The sequence below is a fragment of the Agelaius tricolor genome, unplaced genomic scaffold (genome assembly GCF_023055355.1).
Source record: "Agelaius tricolor isolate 1412-34295 unplaced genomic scaffold, bAgeTri1.0.p SCAF_1, whole genome shotgun sequence".
In the NCBI taxonomy this organism is placed as follows: Eukaryota; Metazoa; Chordata; class Aves; order Passeriformes; family Icteridae; genus Agelaius; species Agelaius tricolor.
In genome coordinates, this window is record NW_027269261.1 from 95,100,541 (window position 1) to 95,117,244 (window position 16,704).

At 36.4% G+C, this 16,704-nt stretch overlaps 1 protein-coding gene across 1 annotated transcript in view; it reads left to right on the forward strand.

Annotated features, from left to right (window-relative positions):
- The first annotated feature begins 932 nt into the window (after positions 1-932).
- Positions 933-16,704, forward strand: part of IMPG1 (interphotoreceptor matrix proteoglycan 1) — a 49,879-nt gene continuing 34,107 nt past the window's right edge. Inside the window, exons 1-2 of the mRNA XM_071444466.1 lie at positions 933-1,612; positions 14,151-14,384. Coding sequence (XP_071300567.1) covers positions 1,546-1,612; positions 14,151-14,384 — 301 coding nt within the window. The 5' untranslated portion in view covers positions 933-1,545. The remainder of the gene's footprint in view (positions 1,613-14,150; positions 14,385-16,704) is intronic.

The following is a 16,704-nucleotide window of genomic DNA, read 5'->3' on the forward strand; positions in this document are numbered from 1 at the left end:
GTTCACACAGGTAATACTTCTATGATTTCACTATATACAATATGATTATTTCAGGTAAAACATGTAAAGACAAATATTGGTACTGCTAAAGAATGAAACTTATATAATAATACTTCTTTCTTCAGTAGAAATCCTAATCATCTCCACTGTTGCTTTGCATTGTGCTGCTGGCAAGGTATTCTAAATTTTGTTTTGGTGTTATACAAGGTATTCTAATTTGTTTTGTTGGACCATAAAACAATGTGCATGAAAGTTTATACACTTAAAAAAAAAGCAAATCTTATGTGAACCCAGCCCAGTCTGCACCATAGCTGGTCTGAGTAGTTAAAATCAGGCAATCTTGGAAAGGGAGGGAGGTTACCATTGTTTAAATCCTAAGTAAAAATAGAATACTGATTGGGTTCAAATGAAGGTTGTTCTTAAAGTAACTTGTGCTTACAGATTCTTGCTGGCAGTTGAGATACTTCTTATGTCAAAGCACTTGGACAAAAATTTTTAAGGGGGAGAGACCACTAGAAATGCCTACCTGGTAGCATTTTCAGGTGTAATGCAACAGTAAAAAAGGTATTGGAAAATAAAAGGGTAAGTATGAAACACCTACACTTTCCAACATGTAACTGAAATAGTTATCTGTGAAACTGGAGCAGATAACAGCAGAGCTGTTAGAACATTGTATTCAGCTGCTGCCAATTCTTGGCCTAGTTAGAGCTGTGTGCTTGAAGCAGCGTTTCCCACCACTTTCTCTTTTCCTCCCACCATGCAGCACTTTCCCTGCCCCAGTCACAGTTTGGCATCAGATTGTGCCAGCCCTGAACACTGCTGCAATTCACTGCTGAGTCATCACTTCACCCCTGTCACAGAACATCATCATCACTGCTCCAACAGGAACATTGCAACGGCAACCCTGTGGTACAAGAAGGGAGAGAGGATTGCAAGACATGGGCGGTGGAAGAGCTGAGCATTGAGTGTTCTTTCAGGAAAAAGCCATCCTAAGGGAGTTCCCTGGGGTTTGTGGTCACTGGTTTGGAAACAGCACCATTATCTCTTCCCTTGCTCACATGCCATATCTCCAGAATGCCCAAAGGATCAAGGCTCCAAGGCAATGGGAACTAGAGGAGACTTCCGTTGTTTATCATGGTGCTGTTGAAGTCTCCTGGGGTTGACAGATGCCGCTCCAGAAGGTTAAGAAGATGAAGAAAGCTCTTCCAGCTGGACCGTAAGAGGGATTATGTCTGAGCAGCAGATAAACAGATTATTCCAGAAACAGACACTGCTTTTTTTTAAAACTTCGTCACTCTTGTCTTACCACTCCAGTTCCCCAGGCTAGAAGTGTGGGCGTCGGAGGGTTCGCCCAGCTCTCGCACTCTGGCACCTGTTGCACTCTGCCCAGTTGCAACTCCATGCAGTCCAAGGCTGGAGACACCTGAAAAATAAAGACATTTGGGGATTTTTGTTCTCTAAGAAAACAGAATTCTTCTACTTGACCAAAATTTTCTTGTTTCCTGCATGACTGGTCTTGAAAACTGTGAATGATCAATAGACAGCATGCATTTGAAAACTGGATTAATATTTTTGATCATTTGCCTTGCTCTCCAAGTTCAGGGAAGCAGAGGTAAGTTCGTATATTAATATATAACGTTTAGATGAATTTTACATTGCATATGTTGATAAACAAAATAATTGCAATATCAAAGGCTTTCTTATTACAGAATTTTTAGTGTAGAATGTGGTCTCAATACTACTAGAGACACTATGGTTACTGACACTGCTACACAGCTGAAAAAGGAAATATTGGCGTTATTTCTTACGTGTGTTTTGCAGGCTTTACAATATCTATAAGAGATGCAATTTAGCTTCATTTTACCTGAACAGGTTCTGGTCTGAAAAAAAAAAATTATCTGTGAGACAAATATATGAAAATTTTAAAAAGGCTGAAATGTCATCTCAGTGTTGACATGGTTGAAGATGGTCTTTCATCACTGAAATGAAGAGAAAGTAGCAAAATATATCTGCATTTACTAGTAAAGACATTTATTCTGATTACTAAAAACACCTTCAAAAACTTCTAGATGGACAAATTCTGGAAGAATACACCATACTGTGAAATATACAAAAATGGCAATAGCAGTATAGATTAATGTAATAATAACTATAAAATTATTTTCAAGAAAACAGAAATACAGGGAACTAATCTGTACTTAGTACATCAGCTAACTCTTGCTCTATTTAAAAACATTTAAAAGTTCACAACATTTATAAAGCTACTTCAAAAACAAAAAAGAAAAGACAGTGATGTGATTTTCCCTGGTTCGTCCCATATTCAAAAGATTTAGAGCTTTGGGGAATGCATTTAATTTTGGAGAAGATTTCTCATTAAATTTTCCATCTATGCTTTGATATTTGCATAATTGAATTAAAAACTAACATTACAACTGCTATGTGTGCTCAAGTCAATGACCTTCTATTTTTATGTCAGGCCTGTTAATTAAATGCAAAGAATGTAAAATTATAAAAGATAAGTCTCCTCAACGTTATCTAAATATTTGTTAGGGAGACAATATGAAATATAGCCTGCTGTCAATACTAATTGGAAAATTTTATTTACACATTTGGGTTTTTTAAAGAAACTCCTGTTTTTCTTAAAGAAATACAGAAATGCAGACCACAGTTCTTGTATCTCAGTTAAATTATGTAAATCTTCCTTAGTGGACAATTAAAGAACTGAAAAAATACTTGGGAAAATATATAGTTAGCACTAGAATTATGTTTTGCGTCTCTCTAATTTTACTTTTAGATTCTATGCAAATGGTTTCATTTAATCACTAATGATATTTTGGAAATGTGGCAAAAAATGAGAGAATGATGATATTTCATGTCTGACAAGAAAACAAGTTTTAACAAGATGCAATGTTTTTGCATTTAAGTTGAATATTCTGTGATGGAAAGAGACAGAATGAATCCCAGGCAATTCATGCATGCTTGATGGCATCATTGCAGTCCCTATTTATAATTACAACTTAGAAAGCAATAGTGGTAAAAGTGGCATCTCATAGTTTCATCAATTGCAAATTGTGATTGTATACTACAATACACTTTCCATAAAAGACCAGCAAAATAATGGGGGACTATCTTGACAGAGAGGAATACTAAATAACTAGAAATATTCCTTGCCACCAGTTCTATAAAGTGCAGGTGGTATGCATAAATGCATAATAATAACACTTGGTTTTGACATTTAGTCATGCCCATACATAATATTTTTAAAGTATTTGATTTCAAATATATGCACACAGATCTCAAAACATTTAATGCTTGTGTTAAGAAACTTCTTTTTCAGAGCAAAGATACTTCCGGAGCTGTTATTTTATGACTTAGCATTAGGGTCAGATACTTACCGAAAATATTTTTTTAAAGTGTATAGGCTCTCCCAGTAGTCTGAATATTTGCATGAATTGCTCATTAGAGCTCCTAACATGGGTATTTTGAGATCTTTACAGTTGCTCAGATTTGAAGTACATGTAAACTGTGACAGCCTAGCAAATAAGAGACTAAGATATAAAACAGCCCCATCTTAAACAAAAAAAAAATAGAGATCATTTCTAAATATTTAAAGGGTTAGTCAGTTGTTTATTTCCTCATTAAAAACTAAATTTCAAATTGTTTTCTCACATTTATATTTAACAAAAGGTGGGTTAAAAAATATGGAGCTTGCTTAATAATGTTTTTTGGTCCTTCCTCCCTGTCCCTATTTAAGGACCCATACAGTCCTTCCCCCATCCATTTGGAGGCTCTCCAGGAGCACCTCCAATTCCACAGTAAACAAACAGGAAACTAGAGAGCAAAATAAGAGTTACAGTACTTAACTTTGACCATAACTTTGCCACTGTCCTGACAAAAATTGTCTCTGGCAATGAGAAGAGAAAGTGAGAGGGATTAAAACTTTTTGACAGCGAAAAGTCTGCGCACACAATCTGAATAGTAAACTCCTGAATAGCCAGACTAAATTCCAAAATGCAGAGGAGCTCTGAAGCCTCAGAACTATGCCCTGATGCTGGGTACATCCTAGCACTTGATACTGAGAATGTAGAGGGCCAGAGTGTGTTCAAGGCTGTTTTGTGACATTTTTTATTCAGCAAGCAAATATCTGCTATTTACTCAGTCATTCCTTAGGACACAAAGGCTTTGTGTGTGCTCTATGAAATCATTTTAATTCATTCTGACTCATCCCTTCCCGCTAGGCTGTTCTAATTCCGCAATAAATGTTTCAGATCTTCATTACTATAATTGCCCCCCAAAAAAAAAAGGTTTAAGCAAATTTGTGCCAAAGGAAAAGGGAAAATCAAGGAATATAAAGCTTCAAACAAAGAAAGAAAACAAGATATATCTGCTTTTTGTGCTAGGATTATCTTCTACTCTCATCCATAAAATAAGAATTATCATGTTAAAGTTGGCTTTCCTGGATGGGCTTATAAACTTATGAAAAGTAAGACTTTTCCTTTTTTCTCTCCTTTCTCAAGCAAATGTAACACTGCAGTATATATGGGATTTGATCGTTTCTGTTTTCTGGCTAAAAGCCAAACTGCAATATAAATACTAGACCATTGTCACTGAATCCTAAAGATTAATTCCCGGAATAGTCGCACGTGTGGCATAGGCATTGGTGAACTGCATGTGAATGAATAGCAAGATATGTGAAATTTTTCTCAGAAAAAAAATTGTCCACACCTGTGGACAAGATGATCAATATTAATGATCAAATTTTTCTCCTTCTACTGGACATTAAGTTACAGGCTATAATAAAATAACTGGGAGTGTTAACCTAATAGAAATCCAGAATGTTCATGTTCATTTTTCAGCTAATTTTGGAGTCTTTGTGGTTTAAGCAGTGCACTAAGTGACATGGACAACACCCATCACATAGCAAACATGGTTTCCTTTCCAGAAGACAGCTTTTCTTCCTCAAAGAAAAATTCTGAATGCATTCTCCTGCATTTTGATGCTTTGAAATATTTTAAATATGTTTTCATTCTTTTTTCTCCCCTGTCCAACCTAGTCCTTTGGGGATTAAAATTAGTCTTCTGATCATTCTCTGTCACATAATTCTTCCATGTTAATCAGAAATTAGTTGCACTATCTTGTACATGCCATGAGGTTTGTACTTTGTAAGTCCGTGTTTCAATTTCTTGCCCTTCAGAATGTGTGATATTGAATAAGACACTTCTTAAAAAGAAAGAAATATTTATCTGCTTTCCTATATGTGTCTGCTGGCATTTAGTCACTGTCAGCTGCTGTTTACTAGACAGAGACTTCAGAACAGTAACCTGTCTGAAAAACACAAGATTAACAATCATCTGGGAGTACCCTGGCACCTGCCACAGCGTAGGTGCATTTAGATACCCTTACATAATTGCAGCAGCCTTATCATTGTAGGCAAGCACAGCCCCAGCTTCACCCTCACCTGCCCTGACAGAGTGCACTGTCATTCTCATTTCACAAAAGCATGAGGGCCTGAGGTGTGACACACAAACTGAAGCCCTGGCTCGTAAGAGGCATTGCAGTCATAGAGCAGGACAGCAGCAGAGGTTGCTGGGCTGATTCTGGTTACACAGACATCTGCAAATCAGTAAGACCCAGGCTCACAGCTACATAATTAATTGCACTTAGGCCACCATGCTTGTCTTTCCATTGGTGAGGTTCTACTGGCTTCTAAAGTGCTGCTTCAGTACAGAGCCAAAATTAAATTCTTCCTGGCTACTCAAATGTTTCAATATCTCCCCGAGACTTTACCCAACTTTATACTGACAATCTTGGTAGCCCTGTTACCTGAAATACTGGTTTTAGTGGCTGTGTTGCAGGTATACCTTTCATACATATGATTCAGCACAGATCGTAGAAACCCCAGCAGTTTCAGGCAGGAAACAGCAGTGCACTCATCTTTAATTTTGTGATCTCATGGTGATGGCACAAAATGAAGACATTTCTATTAAAGTTCTTTCCCCTTTCCTCTTCTCCCTCAAAACTAGATGAGTAAGTTGTCATGCTTAGATCAAGAATTGGATTAGGTGTCCTCCAAACCATTGGTCTGTGCAGCTTGATACATAACTAAGGTTAAGTGAAAGTCATGCTCTGTCAAATGAGGTGTAGTGAATTAGCCAGGGACTGTAGATTGTCCTGCAGAATGAGTGACCCCAAACTGTGAGGAAAATCAACCAGTTCCAATTACACAAGCTGAAGTGATGACACTGGGGCTTCTGGCACCTTTTCATTCACCAGATATCCTAATTGTTATCATATGTGAATACAGTTACCTCAATAAACCCATTCTGCACTCAACTCTTTGACTCATACCATCAAAACTGTTGAAATGTTGACAATGTTGACAAATGTTGAAATGTTGAAATGGCAAAGCATCACTGGAACTTGAATTTATGCTGTCTTATTGACTTTCTCAGAGAAGGCTGTACCTTTTGAGAATGACTAATCAGAAAATTAAGAGCAGAGGTGCTCAGTTGAGTGTTTTATCACTGCCAATTGGATGCATCCCTCCAAGAACTCAAACATTTAAGGCATTTTCTTGCAGCCTTTGATATCATATCCATATTAATTAATAGATACATGTTTCATACATGAGCATTAAAACCAGTCACTCTTCAATGCTGTTTATAGTCCAGGTTCTGGACTTCAAGCAGACTGTCACAAGATTCACAATCTGGCAATGAAAGCATAGATGGCCTTTGATATTTTTTATGAATTCCAGCAGCAGACGTGAGCACAGCTGATGAATAAAATTTTCACCTTTCTTTCTACCTTTAATGGCACATATTACATCTATGAATACATGACTTTCTTACTATGTTTTTGTCAGGCTGCAAGAAAATGTGTCAAAATCATATGTTGACTCAAAGATTTCAGCATGTTCAATATTTGTGGTATGTACAGACAGCATTTATTGTGAATGTGGCTTCATCATTAGTATATTACAACTATATTCACAAAAGCAGGAAAATCTTACCAGTTGCCTGTTATGCTTTCTATTCTCATTATGCTGCAATTATTTTCCCATTAATTGTATAACTAGTATAATTCAAAGAAGTTACTAAATTATCTACTCTAGAGAGAGAGAGAGAGAGAGAGAAAACTGTTTGTCTGTTATAAGGCCCATGCCTACATTTCATCAAAATTGCTCCAATTTCTTTGTTTCTTCCTGAAGTTGGTTTTCAATTGTATTTCTCCACTTGGTCACACAGATATGCATGAGCAGAGAAGGAGGGCAACAGCTGAGGAATTCTGATATCTATTTTACCTTCCCAGTGTAACTGACTTGCAGAAATTAAATTCTCCACACTTACTGAAATCCAAGAGCACATTAGTTGATCGCAACTTTGATTTTTGGTACCAAAATGTAAGTCCAGTTTAATTTGAAGGGTTCTGAAAAAGAACCATTACCTAATGTCATCTCCTAGCTTTGAACATAAAACCATTGAAACAAAAAATTTTGGAGTTTTTATTAAAATTTGAACATTTACTAATGGCATTGTTTATATCATATATTTCTGAATAATTTATCATGTTCTTCTTCAGATTTATTTCCATACATGTTCTGAGGTGTAGGTTGTTTCATTATAATCAAAAACTTAATATTTTTAACATAAGGATTACAATAGGAATGTATCACAAAGATTCATGGGAGACTTACCTTATTAGAGCACTATGTTAACAGTACCAGATTCTTCAGCTTCCATAGACATTTAAAGAAGAATTATCATGTGTTTCTGACAAGAAGCAGCATGTATGAAAACTCACCCTTTTCCTGGATTCTTGAGAAGGAAACCCCTTGGTATAGATCTAATTTTAAAAATTAACATAGCCTTTAAAAGGTTGAAACTTCTAGAACTTACCTCTTTAGCAGAAGCCTGGAACTCCTCTCCTGTGTCATAGACAGCTTGAGTGCAACTTCAGAATATGTGAAGGTGGTGTTTTGTCATGCTGAACCCTAGCAAGAGACACAGGGATCAGGCATATTTTGTCTTTTGTATAAAGTCTCCACTGCACAAGCAGAGCCTCATACCTCCCTGACATGCAAAGGTGATGCTGAATCCTGCATACTACTGAGATATTAGTATGTACAGGAAGGGTTCTGTAGTGCTGAGTGTGTAGCCATCATCTTTGTGGCTCTTGTACAGGAAGTTCACAAGTGAATTTTAGCCAGCTAGACAGGATCTTCCAAACTGGAGGCCTCAACTGTCCCCCATAGATACAGAACTGCCAAAATTAGAGATCCAGCCCTCATTCCACAGGCAATGCTACTGTCACATTTAAGAACGGAATTTACAAAGCCAACATACCAAACAGTAATTACAAAGCTCATCATTATCCATATTCATTCTGAGAAATTAAAATTACTTACTTTTATATATATGTCTTAGCCCCCTTTCCTTTTTTGGAAATGAGGGCATTCTCAGCCACATTTCCTCTTCTACTGAAGCTAAGCATCAGTGTCAGCAGCTTATCTTTCATCAAAACTTCCCCAGAGTAGTGTACACTGCCCTCTTACTCAGCAGTTACTGGCAAAGTGCACAAAACCTGAAGAAGTAAGGTCCAAAGTGAGTTCCCTCCTGTGCCTCAGCTACCCCAGTTACAGACCAGGTAAGCCCCCCCAGGGTGCAACAATCACCATGGCGGAGTGCCTCAGGAATTCCTTTCCAAGTTCTCTCCCTGTGTGCATTAAAAACAATCCAATGACATATTGGACAGGAAGATGAGTTCATGCAAGCCTTACGACGTTGGGTTCAAGGGCATTGAGCTCTCAGACAAGACCTGAGCAGCTTAAATATTAGCATTAATTTTTCTAGTATGGAATTCCATACCCTAAACTTTTCCAAACTGTGAGTCTTTAAGGTTGTGAAACACACTTGGAAATGCAAAGCAAACACAGTCAAAGTAGCAGTATTTGACAAAGCACTGGCAAAGCAGCCCTGAACATCAGCAAGACTAAAACCTCCACTTTCACACCTGCATGGGAAGATAGAGATTGCTGCACAAAGGATGCAGGGTTGATAAAGCCTTGCCATATTTTAATCTGTCCCTGCTCATCTAAGCCCCTTCAAATCCATGTAGACTCTTCCCATGCAACAGACCTGAGGAAAAAAAGCCATGGAATAAAAGATTTTAAAAGGAATATGAGTAGAGGACATGTCATGGGCACCAAGTCTATCACTGGCAAGTGCCATTAGAATGTGGGATCCTCACTGGTGCCATGAGGAGAGTGTCTCTAGGTGAAGAGCCTTGGTATTACCTCTGTGTACTTTCTATGCTCCATCTGGTGTTTACATGGATCAGCCAACTCAGAAATCTCAAGATCAACTTTTCAGGACTAGCTGTGAAAAGCACTAGCTGTGCTTTCATTACTGGGTCAATTATCAGCAAAATGTTGGCCCCACTATAAATTTAACCACAACATGTTTATGGATCTTTGCTGAATTGACCTTCCTGATAAGCTTTCCCCATTTTATTTAAACATTTCACTTTACATAAACCTGGTCTTTTAAATATTATTTTATTGTGCAGGCAGTATGACTCATTTATCAATCAAGCATTCCTCTCTATCCTAAGAAGATCCACTGATTTTTCAGACTAATCTGCTTTTTCACATTTTAAACCTTTTGATGATTTTAATGATGAATTATTCAGATTTCAACAATTTTGTCACCTTGAATTTTCCTGGCAAATCTTTAGCTACCATATTTTTAATTATTCTCTTAGTACTTGATGGCATCTAAATTTTCTCAGGTCAAATAAAAATAAATGTTTACCTGAAAAATAATGCTGTATATAAATGTTCCTACCCAAAGATCATCTACATTCCTGAAAAATGCAATTTTTCAACTCCAACTCCAACTACCAACTCCAAAATTTGAGGCTTTCCAAACCTAGTACTATTAACAGAGAAATTAATAAAGCTGTATAGACAAGCATCCACTCCATTTACACAAAAAGGGATGAATAAGGCCCTCTTGCTCCTATGTTTGTAAAAGCAAATTTAAAAAAACAGCAAAAGCTGATCAATTATCTGAATAACTTTAAACTCTTTTTCTCTAGAATTCCGTTTCAATTGTGATGTACTTTTCCCTTTTTGACATGCAGATTATTAAGAACATATAGGAACTTTTGAAATCTGCTCCTCCTGCCTTGTTGTTTTAGTTAGGGTATAAATTTGATAGTGCAAGTCTCAAGAGACACAGAGAAGAGGCCTGGCCTAATTTCAAGAATTTCAATTTTTTTCATATGTGAAATGAATACCATTTATTTGCCTGAAACCAAAACCTGAAGAGCAGTGCCATGCACTTGAGAGATTGGTATGGATATCAAAGCACTTTGATTAGATCCCATATGAATTAGATTACTGTATCGTATTTGGAAAATTGCTTTACAGTGTTTTGAAAAAATTTTATTATATTTGTCAAAGTTCAGGACTAGATGTCAGGAACTCCAGAATTTAATAACAGCTGACAGTGATTCTGTAGATAACCTTGGTAAAACTGCCTCAGTATTTTTCTGCAAGTACGTCACCTGGAAAATTTGGACATGGTGTAGATTCTTGCATGTGAGAATAAAGGAGAGTTAGATGTTTGTTTAAGGAATCTTGGAGATTAGCTGAAGTAGAAAAGCATTATCAGACTTCCACCGTTATCTGTCCTTCTGCCCTAGAACTACCAAAGAAATCTAAAAAACTTAAACATAGCTTTTAAAAGTAAAACTGAGACAGTCATCTCTGTGAAACAACAGAGTTAAATAATAAAAAGTCAAGCTGGGCAGGGTATATTTGCTGCAAACACTGAATATTGTAATTGCATGTGCTTGATTTAAAAAAATGAATAAGAAAAAATTACAGATATTTATTTTAAGAAGAGTTAACCAACCTAGTGGTATTTGGATTATTTAGATGATCAAATGATGTACCTGTAAAATTTGCATCACTCCAGTGTATTCAGTTACTATGTTGCATAGTAAAAAGAAAAGGGATCAACTAATATCTATTGATTCAATTTCATAATAGTGTGTGTCTTTTTGATTTTTTTTCAACCCAGAACACTGAAATCAAGGCATCTATAAAGGTAGAGATGGAAGCACATTTTAGTAAAGTATATGGATGAAACATCTGTGAGGTTTAGGTAAAAATTTCTCTACCCTAAAAATTTCTCTGAACCTAAAAATTTTAGGTTCAGAATTTCCACAGACACAAGGGAAAACAAAGATATGAAGAATTATGAGGAAATGTTTATGCCAGAAGGCAAGTTTTCTTCCAGTCACAATCAGCAAATATCTGGAAATTCATACTGGAAGATCATGTGGAGAGAAAGGCTGATGCTTTCTCCAATTCAAGTTTTGCTTTAGCAAAAAAGTGATTTCAAAGAATTATGATAATAAAAGTTAATCTAGGAGGAGCAATTTGTTAACCACAAGATATAAAGGAAATTAAACCTATTGCAACAGATAAAGTTTAGAAACAGATCCCTAAAAAAAAAAAAAAAAGAAAGAAAAAAAATTGAAGGGAAAGAATGAAAAGAAAAATAATGTAAAAAATTTATACCCACCCTAAATAGAGTAGCAGAACAGTGCAAACTGAGAGCAGAAAACAACTGGTCACTTGTCAGAATGAAAAGCCCAAATAGGGACCCTAACATGGAGACTTTGAAATCATTACAACAATCATTTGAGAAGAATCTCCTTTGTCAGTTTTATGAATAGTATAATTCTTAATTCAAGTTAAAGACTTAGAGGTAAATCCTGGAGAAGAAGCAAATCCTTCAAGAAAGGCCTCTGTTCCATACAAAAGCTATCAAAGAGCTTAGTGACAAAATCCTCTGCCCTAGTTGGTCGGGCTGCCTGGGCAGCTGGTCTAGCCCAGTTAATACACCTTGTGAAAGGTAATACACTTACAACTGGCTACTTTCCATGTGGATTCTTGATTCTCTCTTCTAGAGGATTTCATTTATTTCAATATAACATTCAAATAGCTCTGTGTCTCAGCTGACTCTGTGTTTGGCCACTTGGGGATTCTGCTGAAGCCAACAACATGTTTCCACAGGGGAAATTCCTTTTCTGCAGTTTAGGGTTTGTGACCTGACATTAATGTGGAAAAATTACTTCCATTTCATTTCATATCAAATATTATATGACTGCATCATCATTTTAAATTACCTTGCAACAATTAGGCTGTTCTAGGTCTGCAGGTCACTGTCCCTGACATGCATTAAAAAGTAATAACAATGAACTATTACCTTTGTTTTATAATTTCCTTTCTTTTAGACAATATTCATCACAACCAAGCAGTTGACTTTTTTCCATATCAGAGTAGCACCTATCTCAAAATATAGATGTTACTACTATGATTTCTACACAGTAAACAATGGATGTTCCTTTGGAAGTTAATCAGAACTGACATATATATATATATAGACAGATATATAGACATATATATGTCTACTGACACACATAGTAGAACGTTCCCTATTCTTCATTTTGTATACTGTTCTTTTTATAAAAGTATGTTTTTCAATTATTTTTCTCTCATCGTTTATCTGCCCACTTTTCTTTAAACATTTAATCAACACTACTCCAAAGTGTCAAGATAAAGTGTTTTTAACCTTCCTTATTTTCTCTTGATTTGCCGAAGAACAGGGTAATTAGTATTTGTTATATGCAGCATGACACTTCTTTCTCCAGCAAACTGATAATTTTTTACTCCTATTTTTCTTGCTAGTACTGCTCCTACTGAACTTACTTCTTTTTAACCCTCTTATTTTTCGTTATTCCTCCATTAGAAGCTTTAAAACCATTTTTCAAAGTAATTTTTTCACTTGATTAATCAAGATTCAGGAACACACATACCTTGCTTAAAGCTTTCTAATTCTTTCAAATTGTCTTCTATTCTGCTTATATTTTTCTTTGTTTTCATCTGTAATAGCTGTATCAAATTTCAGCAAAAATTTAACATCTTTATTAACATGTATACAAAATGTATTAACATAACATGGATACAAAATTTTGGAAGATAACCTAAAAGATACTCATTGCTCCTGTCACATGATCCTGTAAAAGGCTGTATTTCACCTCATTTAAATCTGTAGTTTATACACTATTTTTAGCATTGACTTTTTCATATTAAATTTAGCTGCCATTCATGCAGTACTGCAACACAAATACTTAGGAAGTGGTACCAGATGAGTCCTGAATTTTTGTGATGGAAATTCCTATGCTTGAGGTTATCTTGACAGCCTGGAAGCTTTTCCATTTTTCATAATTGAGTAGCTTCATAAGTAAAATATAATCCTAGGTCTTCAATTCCTAGTTACTGATTTCACTTTTTTCTACTGTAACTATTCCACTTTGCCAGGAACATTTAAAGTTTTATTAAAATATGATGCCAGAGAATTCACAACACCTATCATCCAGTTGCAAAGAAACAATCAAAGTCTCTTCTGGTTAATACTTCAGTTTATGTGAGGGAAGGATAGAGGAGTGCACTGTGGAGTAAGAGAGACTGGAAACAAGTATTTCTTTTCCCAAAGGTAATAAAACTTCTGTTCAACTTCTGAAAGTTTCAGGGTCTAGTTCTTGGGATAGCTTCAAGGTTATGAACTTGATTTGAAGGGAGATGTTCCTTGAAGCCCAAAGGAAAAGTTAAGATTTTAAAGACTTAAGGTACAACTATTTCTCATTTTACTTATCTGCAGTGTAGACATTACTTATCACTGTACTGTAAATTTCCCTACAGGGCGATATGCTCACAAATGAGATGCTGTAGCACAAAGTTCAAGCACTTAAGTGTCTTTTGTGGATCTAATCCAAAGTCACTTTTGAAAACAGGATTTAGAGCTTCTGAAACTTTTACCCTGTGTGTCCTGGGGTCACACGTTGAAATACAAGGAAATTAGTTACCAAGTCACTTGAGCTGCAGTTCCCCCGAGTGGTCAGAGGCTGTTTCTCCTCAGCACAATTATTCAATCAGTGAATTGACTCCACTATAATGTAGCAAAAAGAATTCTCAAGTTCATGTCCATTTTCAAGACATGAACCTGCATTGAATACCTACTGCCTAGGCAAGGTATGTTTATGTACTTTCTTGTTGTTTTGGTTTTTTTTTACAGAAATTCCTGATAAAATAAACCGTGCTGAAGCCAAACAACTTGCAGTCACCTCAGGGTCAGACAAAACAGAAAGAACAACAAAGAGGTCCAGGATATCAACCATAAGGCGGATATTTGACATGGCAAAACACCGAACAAAAAGGTCATCCTTTTTCTCAACTGGTGTGAAAGTTTGCCCACAAGAATCAGTGAAGCAGATTTTAGCCAGTCACCAAGCTTACTACAGATTAAGAGGTAAGACGATTATTGTAGTATGTACTGCCTCCTTCAAAGTCTTTCCTTAACTGAGGAAACACAGTAATTTTCCAGAATTGTGGTCTTCACCTTCAGGCAGTGTAAGTGCTATTTAATTTATGCTTTATTTTTACATAGATAATCAAATGTTACATGTGCATCAGCAGGGTTTGAGATAGACAGTTACCAGAAGAAAATAAAACAATGCATTCAAAAGACTAATGAACTCAGAGTAATTGCACAGTGTTCTAGCATGGCTGAACATGAAGGAAAAATTGTGCTTGCATTAGTGTTGAAAGAAGCACCCCCTTTCTCAAAAGAGCAGGTACCATCATTGCTATGCAAAATCAATAGCACCAGTTTAGGACAAGTATTGGAATCATTAAATGGTCATTGCACAATCGTGTTGTGTATCTGTAGTTATATTAAGTCTATGGCAGTGTTGGTATACAATAAACACTGAGATAATTGCTAGCAAGTCTTGAAAAAAAGCTTAGGGAAGAAGAAATATTTCAGACATTTTATTAATAAGACTTTTTCAACCAGGTCAGTCACTTCCCAGCTCTTTTTTTTACTTCCCTTGCCTACAGAAAGCCTATCAAGTTACCATTCCAATTTTTGGTCCATTTTTCTCTCTTTGTTCATCTATCCCTCCCAGTCTTTTATCCTGTCACTGTTCTATTTTGTATTCGAAAAATGTGTGTATTTGCAGTGCAGCTGGGTGGTCCAAAGCTAATTCTAAAACCTAGTCAGCATTTCGGGGATATAAGTATCTAAGGCAACATCTACTCTCTAATCCACCTTTCCTTATCCATTTTTTCCTTTTTATCAGCCACCGTCCATTCACATTGATCTGTGTAACCTGGATGCTCCTCAGCTCTCTTTTGGGGAACCAACTTGTTCCCTCTGAAATGAGACCTGGAGGTAAAGCTTCAAAAATTGTACTCCAGCAGCCACTTGCTATAGGCAGCATGGGAGAACTACACTAATGTCTGTAGCTATCCCTATATATATAAAAATATTTGATTTCCATTGTAGCATCCAATGGGCATTAGACAGAAATCTGAAATGTGTTACAGAGGCTGATCCAAAAAGTGTTTCTTAAATAGAAATTAATCCTGAAAGTCCCTGAAACTCCCTGGTTACATTTTAGATTGGGCTGAAAACAAGCTATCCTGACACAGACAGGTATCATTAATCTGAACTCAAAAAACTAAAACTATGACCCTTTCATTTCAAAATCTGAATATGACAGTACTACTAGCTCTTTGGAGAGCAGCACATCAGCTGGAATACTGGACTCTATAAGTCTTGTAGTGCAAGAAGTTTTAAACTTAAATACTCCTTTTCCCCAGCTGTTTCTTCACTCACAAAATTTTCTAAGCAGGTGTCATCCAGTTCTTCAACTGAAACTGGAGTACTTCCCAAAAAGAAAGCAACAAAACGCATTCTGCAGCTGAATAATTTGCACACTCATTCATAAAAAGGTGTTTCTGCTCCCTTGAACAATTGCATATTTTCCATTACAATGTCTTCCATCAAAACCTCAAAAAAATTTTTCTTCAAGGAAAGACCAGAATTTCTGGTAAAGACTTCTGCCCTCCCAGTTGAGCATGATAATTTATCTGATGAAAATGATAAATGTAAACAAAAAAGAGCTACACTTGAAAATGTGGTGATACAAGAATCATCCTTGAATCTGTAACCACATACAATCCTTCATGTAAAGGCAATCTGGTAGCCATGCTGGAGCCTGAGAGCCTGTACCCATCTGTGGGATGATCTCACCTTCATTTTGTTTTGGATATATACTTTCAGGTTCTTTTCTGTGTCTAAAGCCTAGGAGATTACCTCCCCCCCTTCAAGTTCCATGACAGTGAAAAAGCACTGTGGATCATATCAGACATCTAGAGAATTTTTCTGCAAGAAAATTTAGACAATTTTATTCTTTTTTCCATATATATGTATTCTGTGCTTCCAGGGATGAGCACACAACACAAAACAGCTCAGATGTAGGAGCTCAGACAGTTGCTGTGGGATTCTTCAGCCTCCTGTGACCTTATACCAACTCTGAAGATACACATCATAGCTTAGGTCACCATGAGGACAGTCTCTTATGTGGGGCAAACTGGGAGAACACACTACAATGTGTGCCTCCTCAACTGGTCATGTGTCACATTTATCTGGTAACTGGATTACTTATCATCAGATGGTATATCTTTATTCAGCAGTAACTGCTCAGAAAAACAAATGCCAGAGAGTTGCAAGAAAAAGGAGATAGAAAGTAGCTTTAATTGCTAGCTCATAATAAATAAATCTC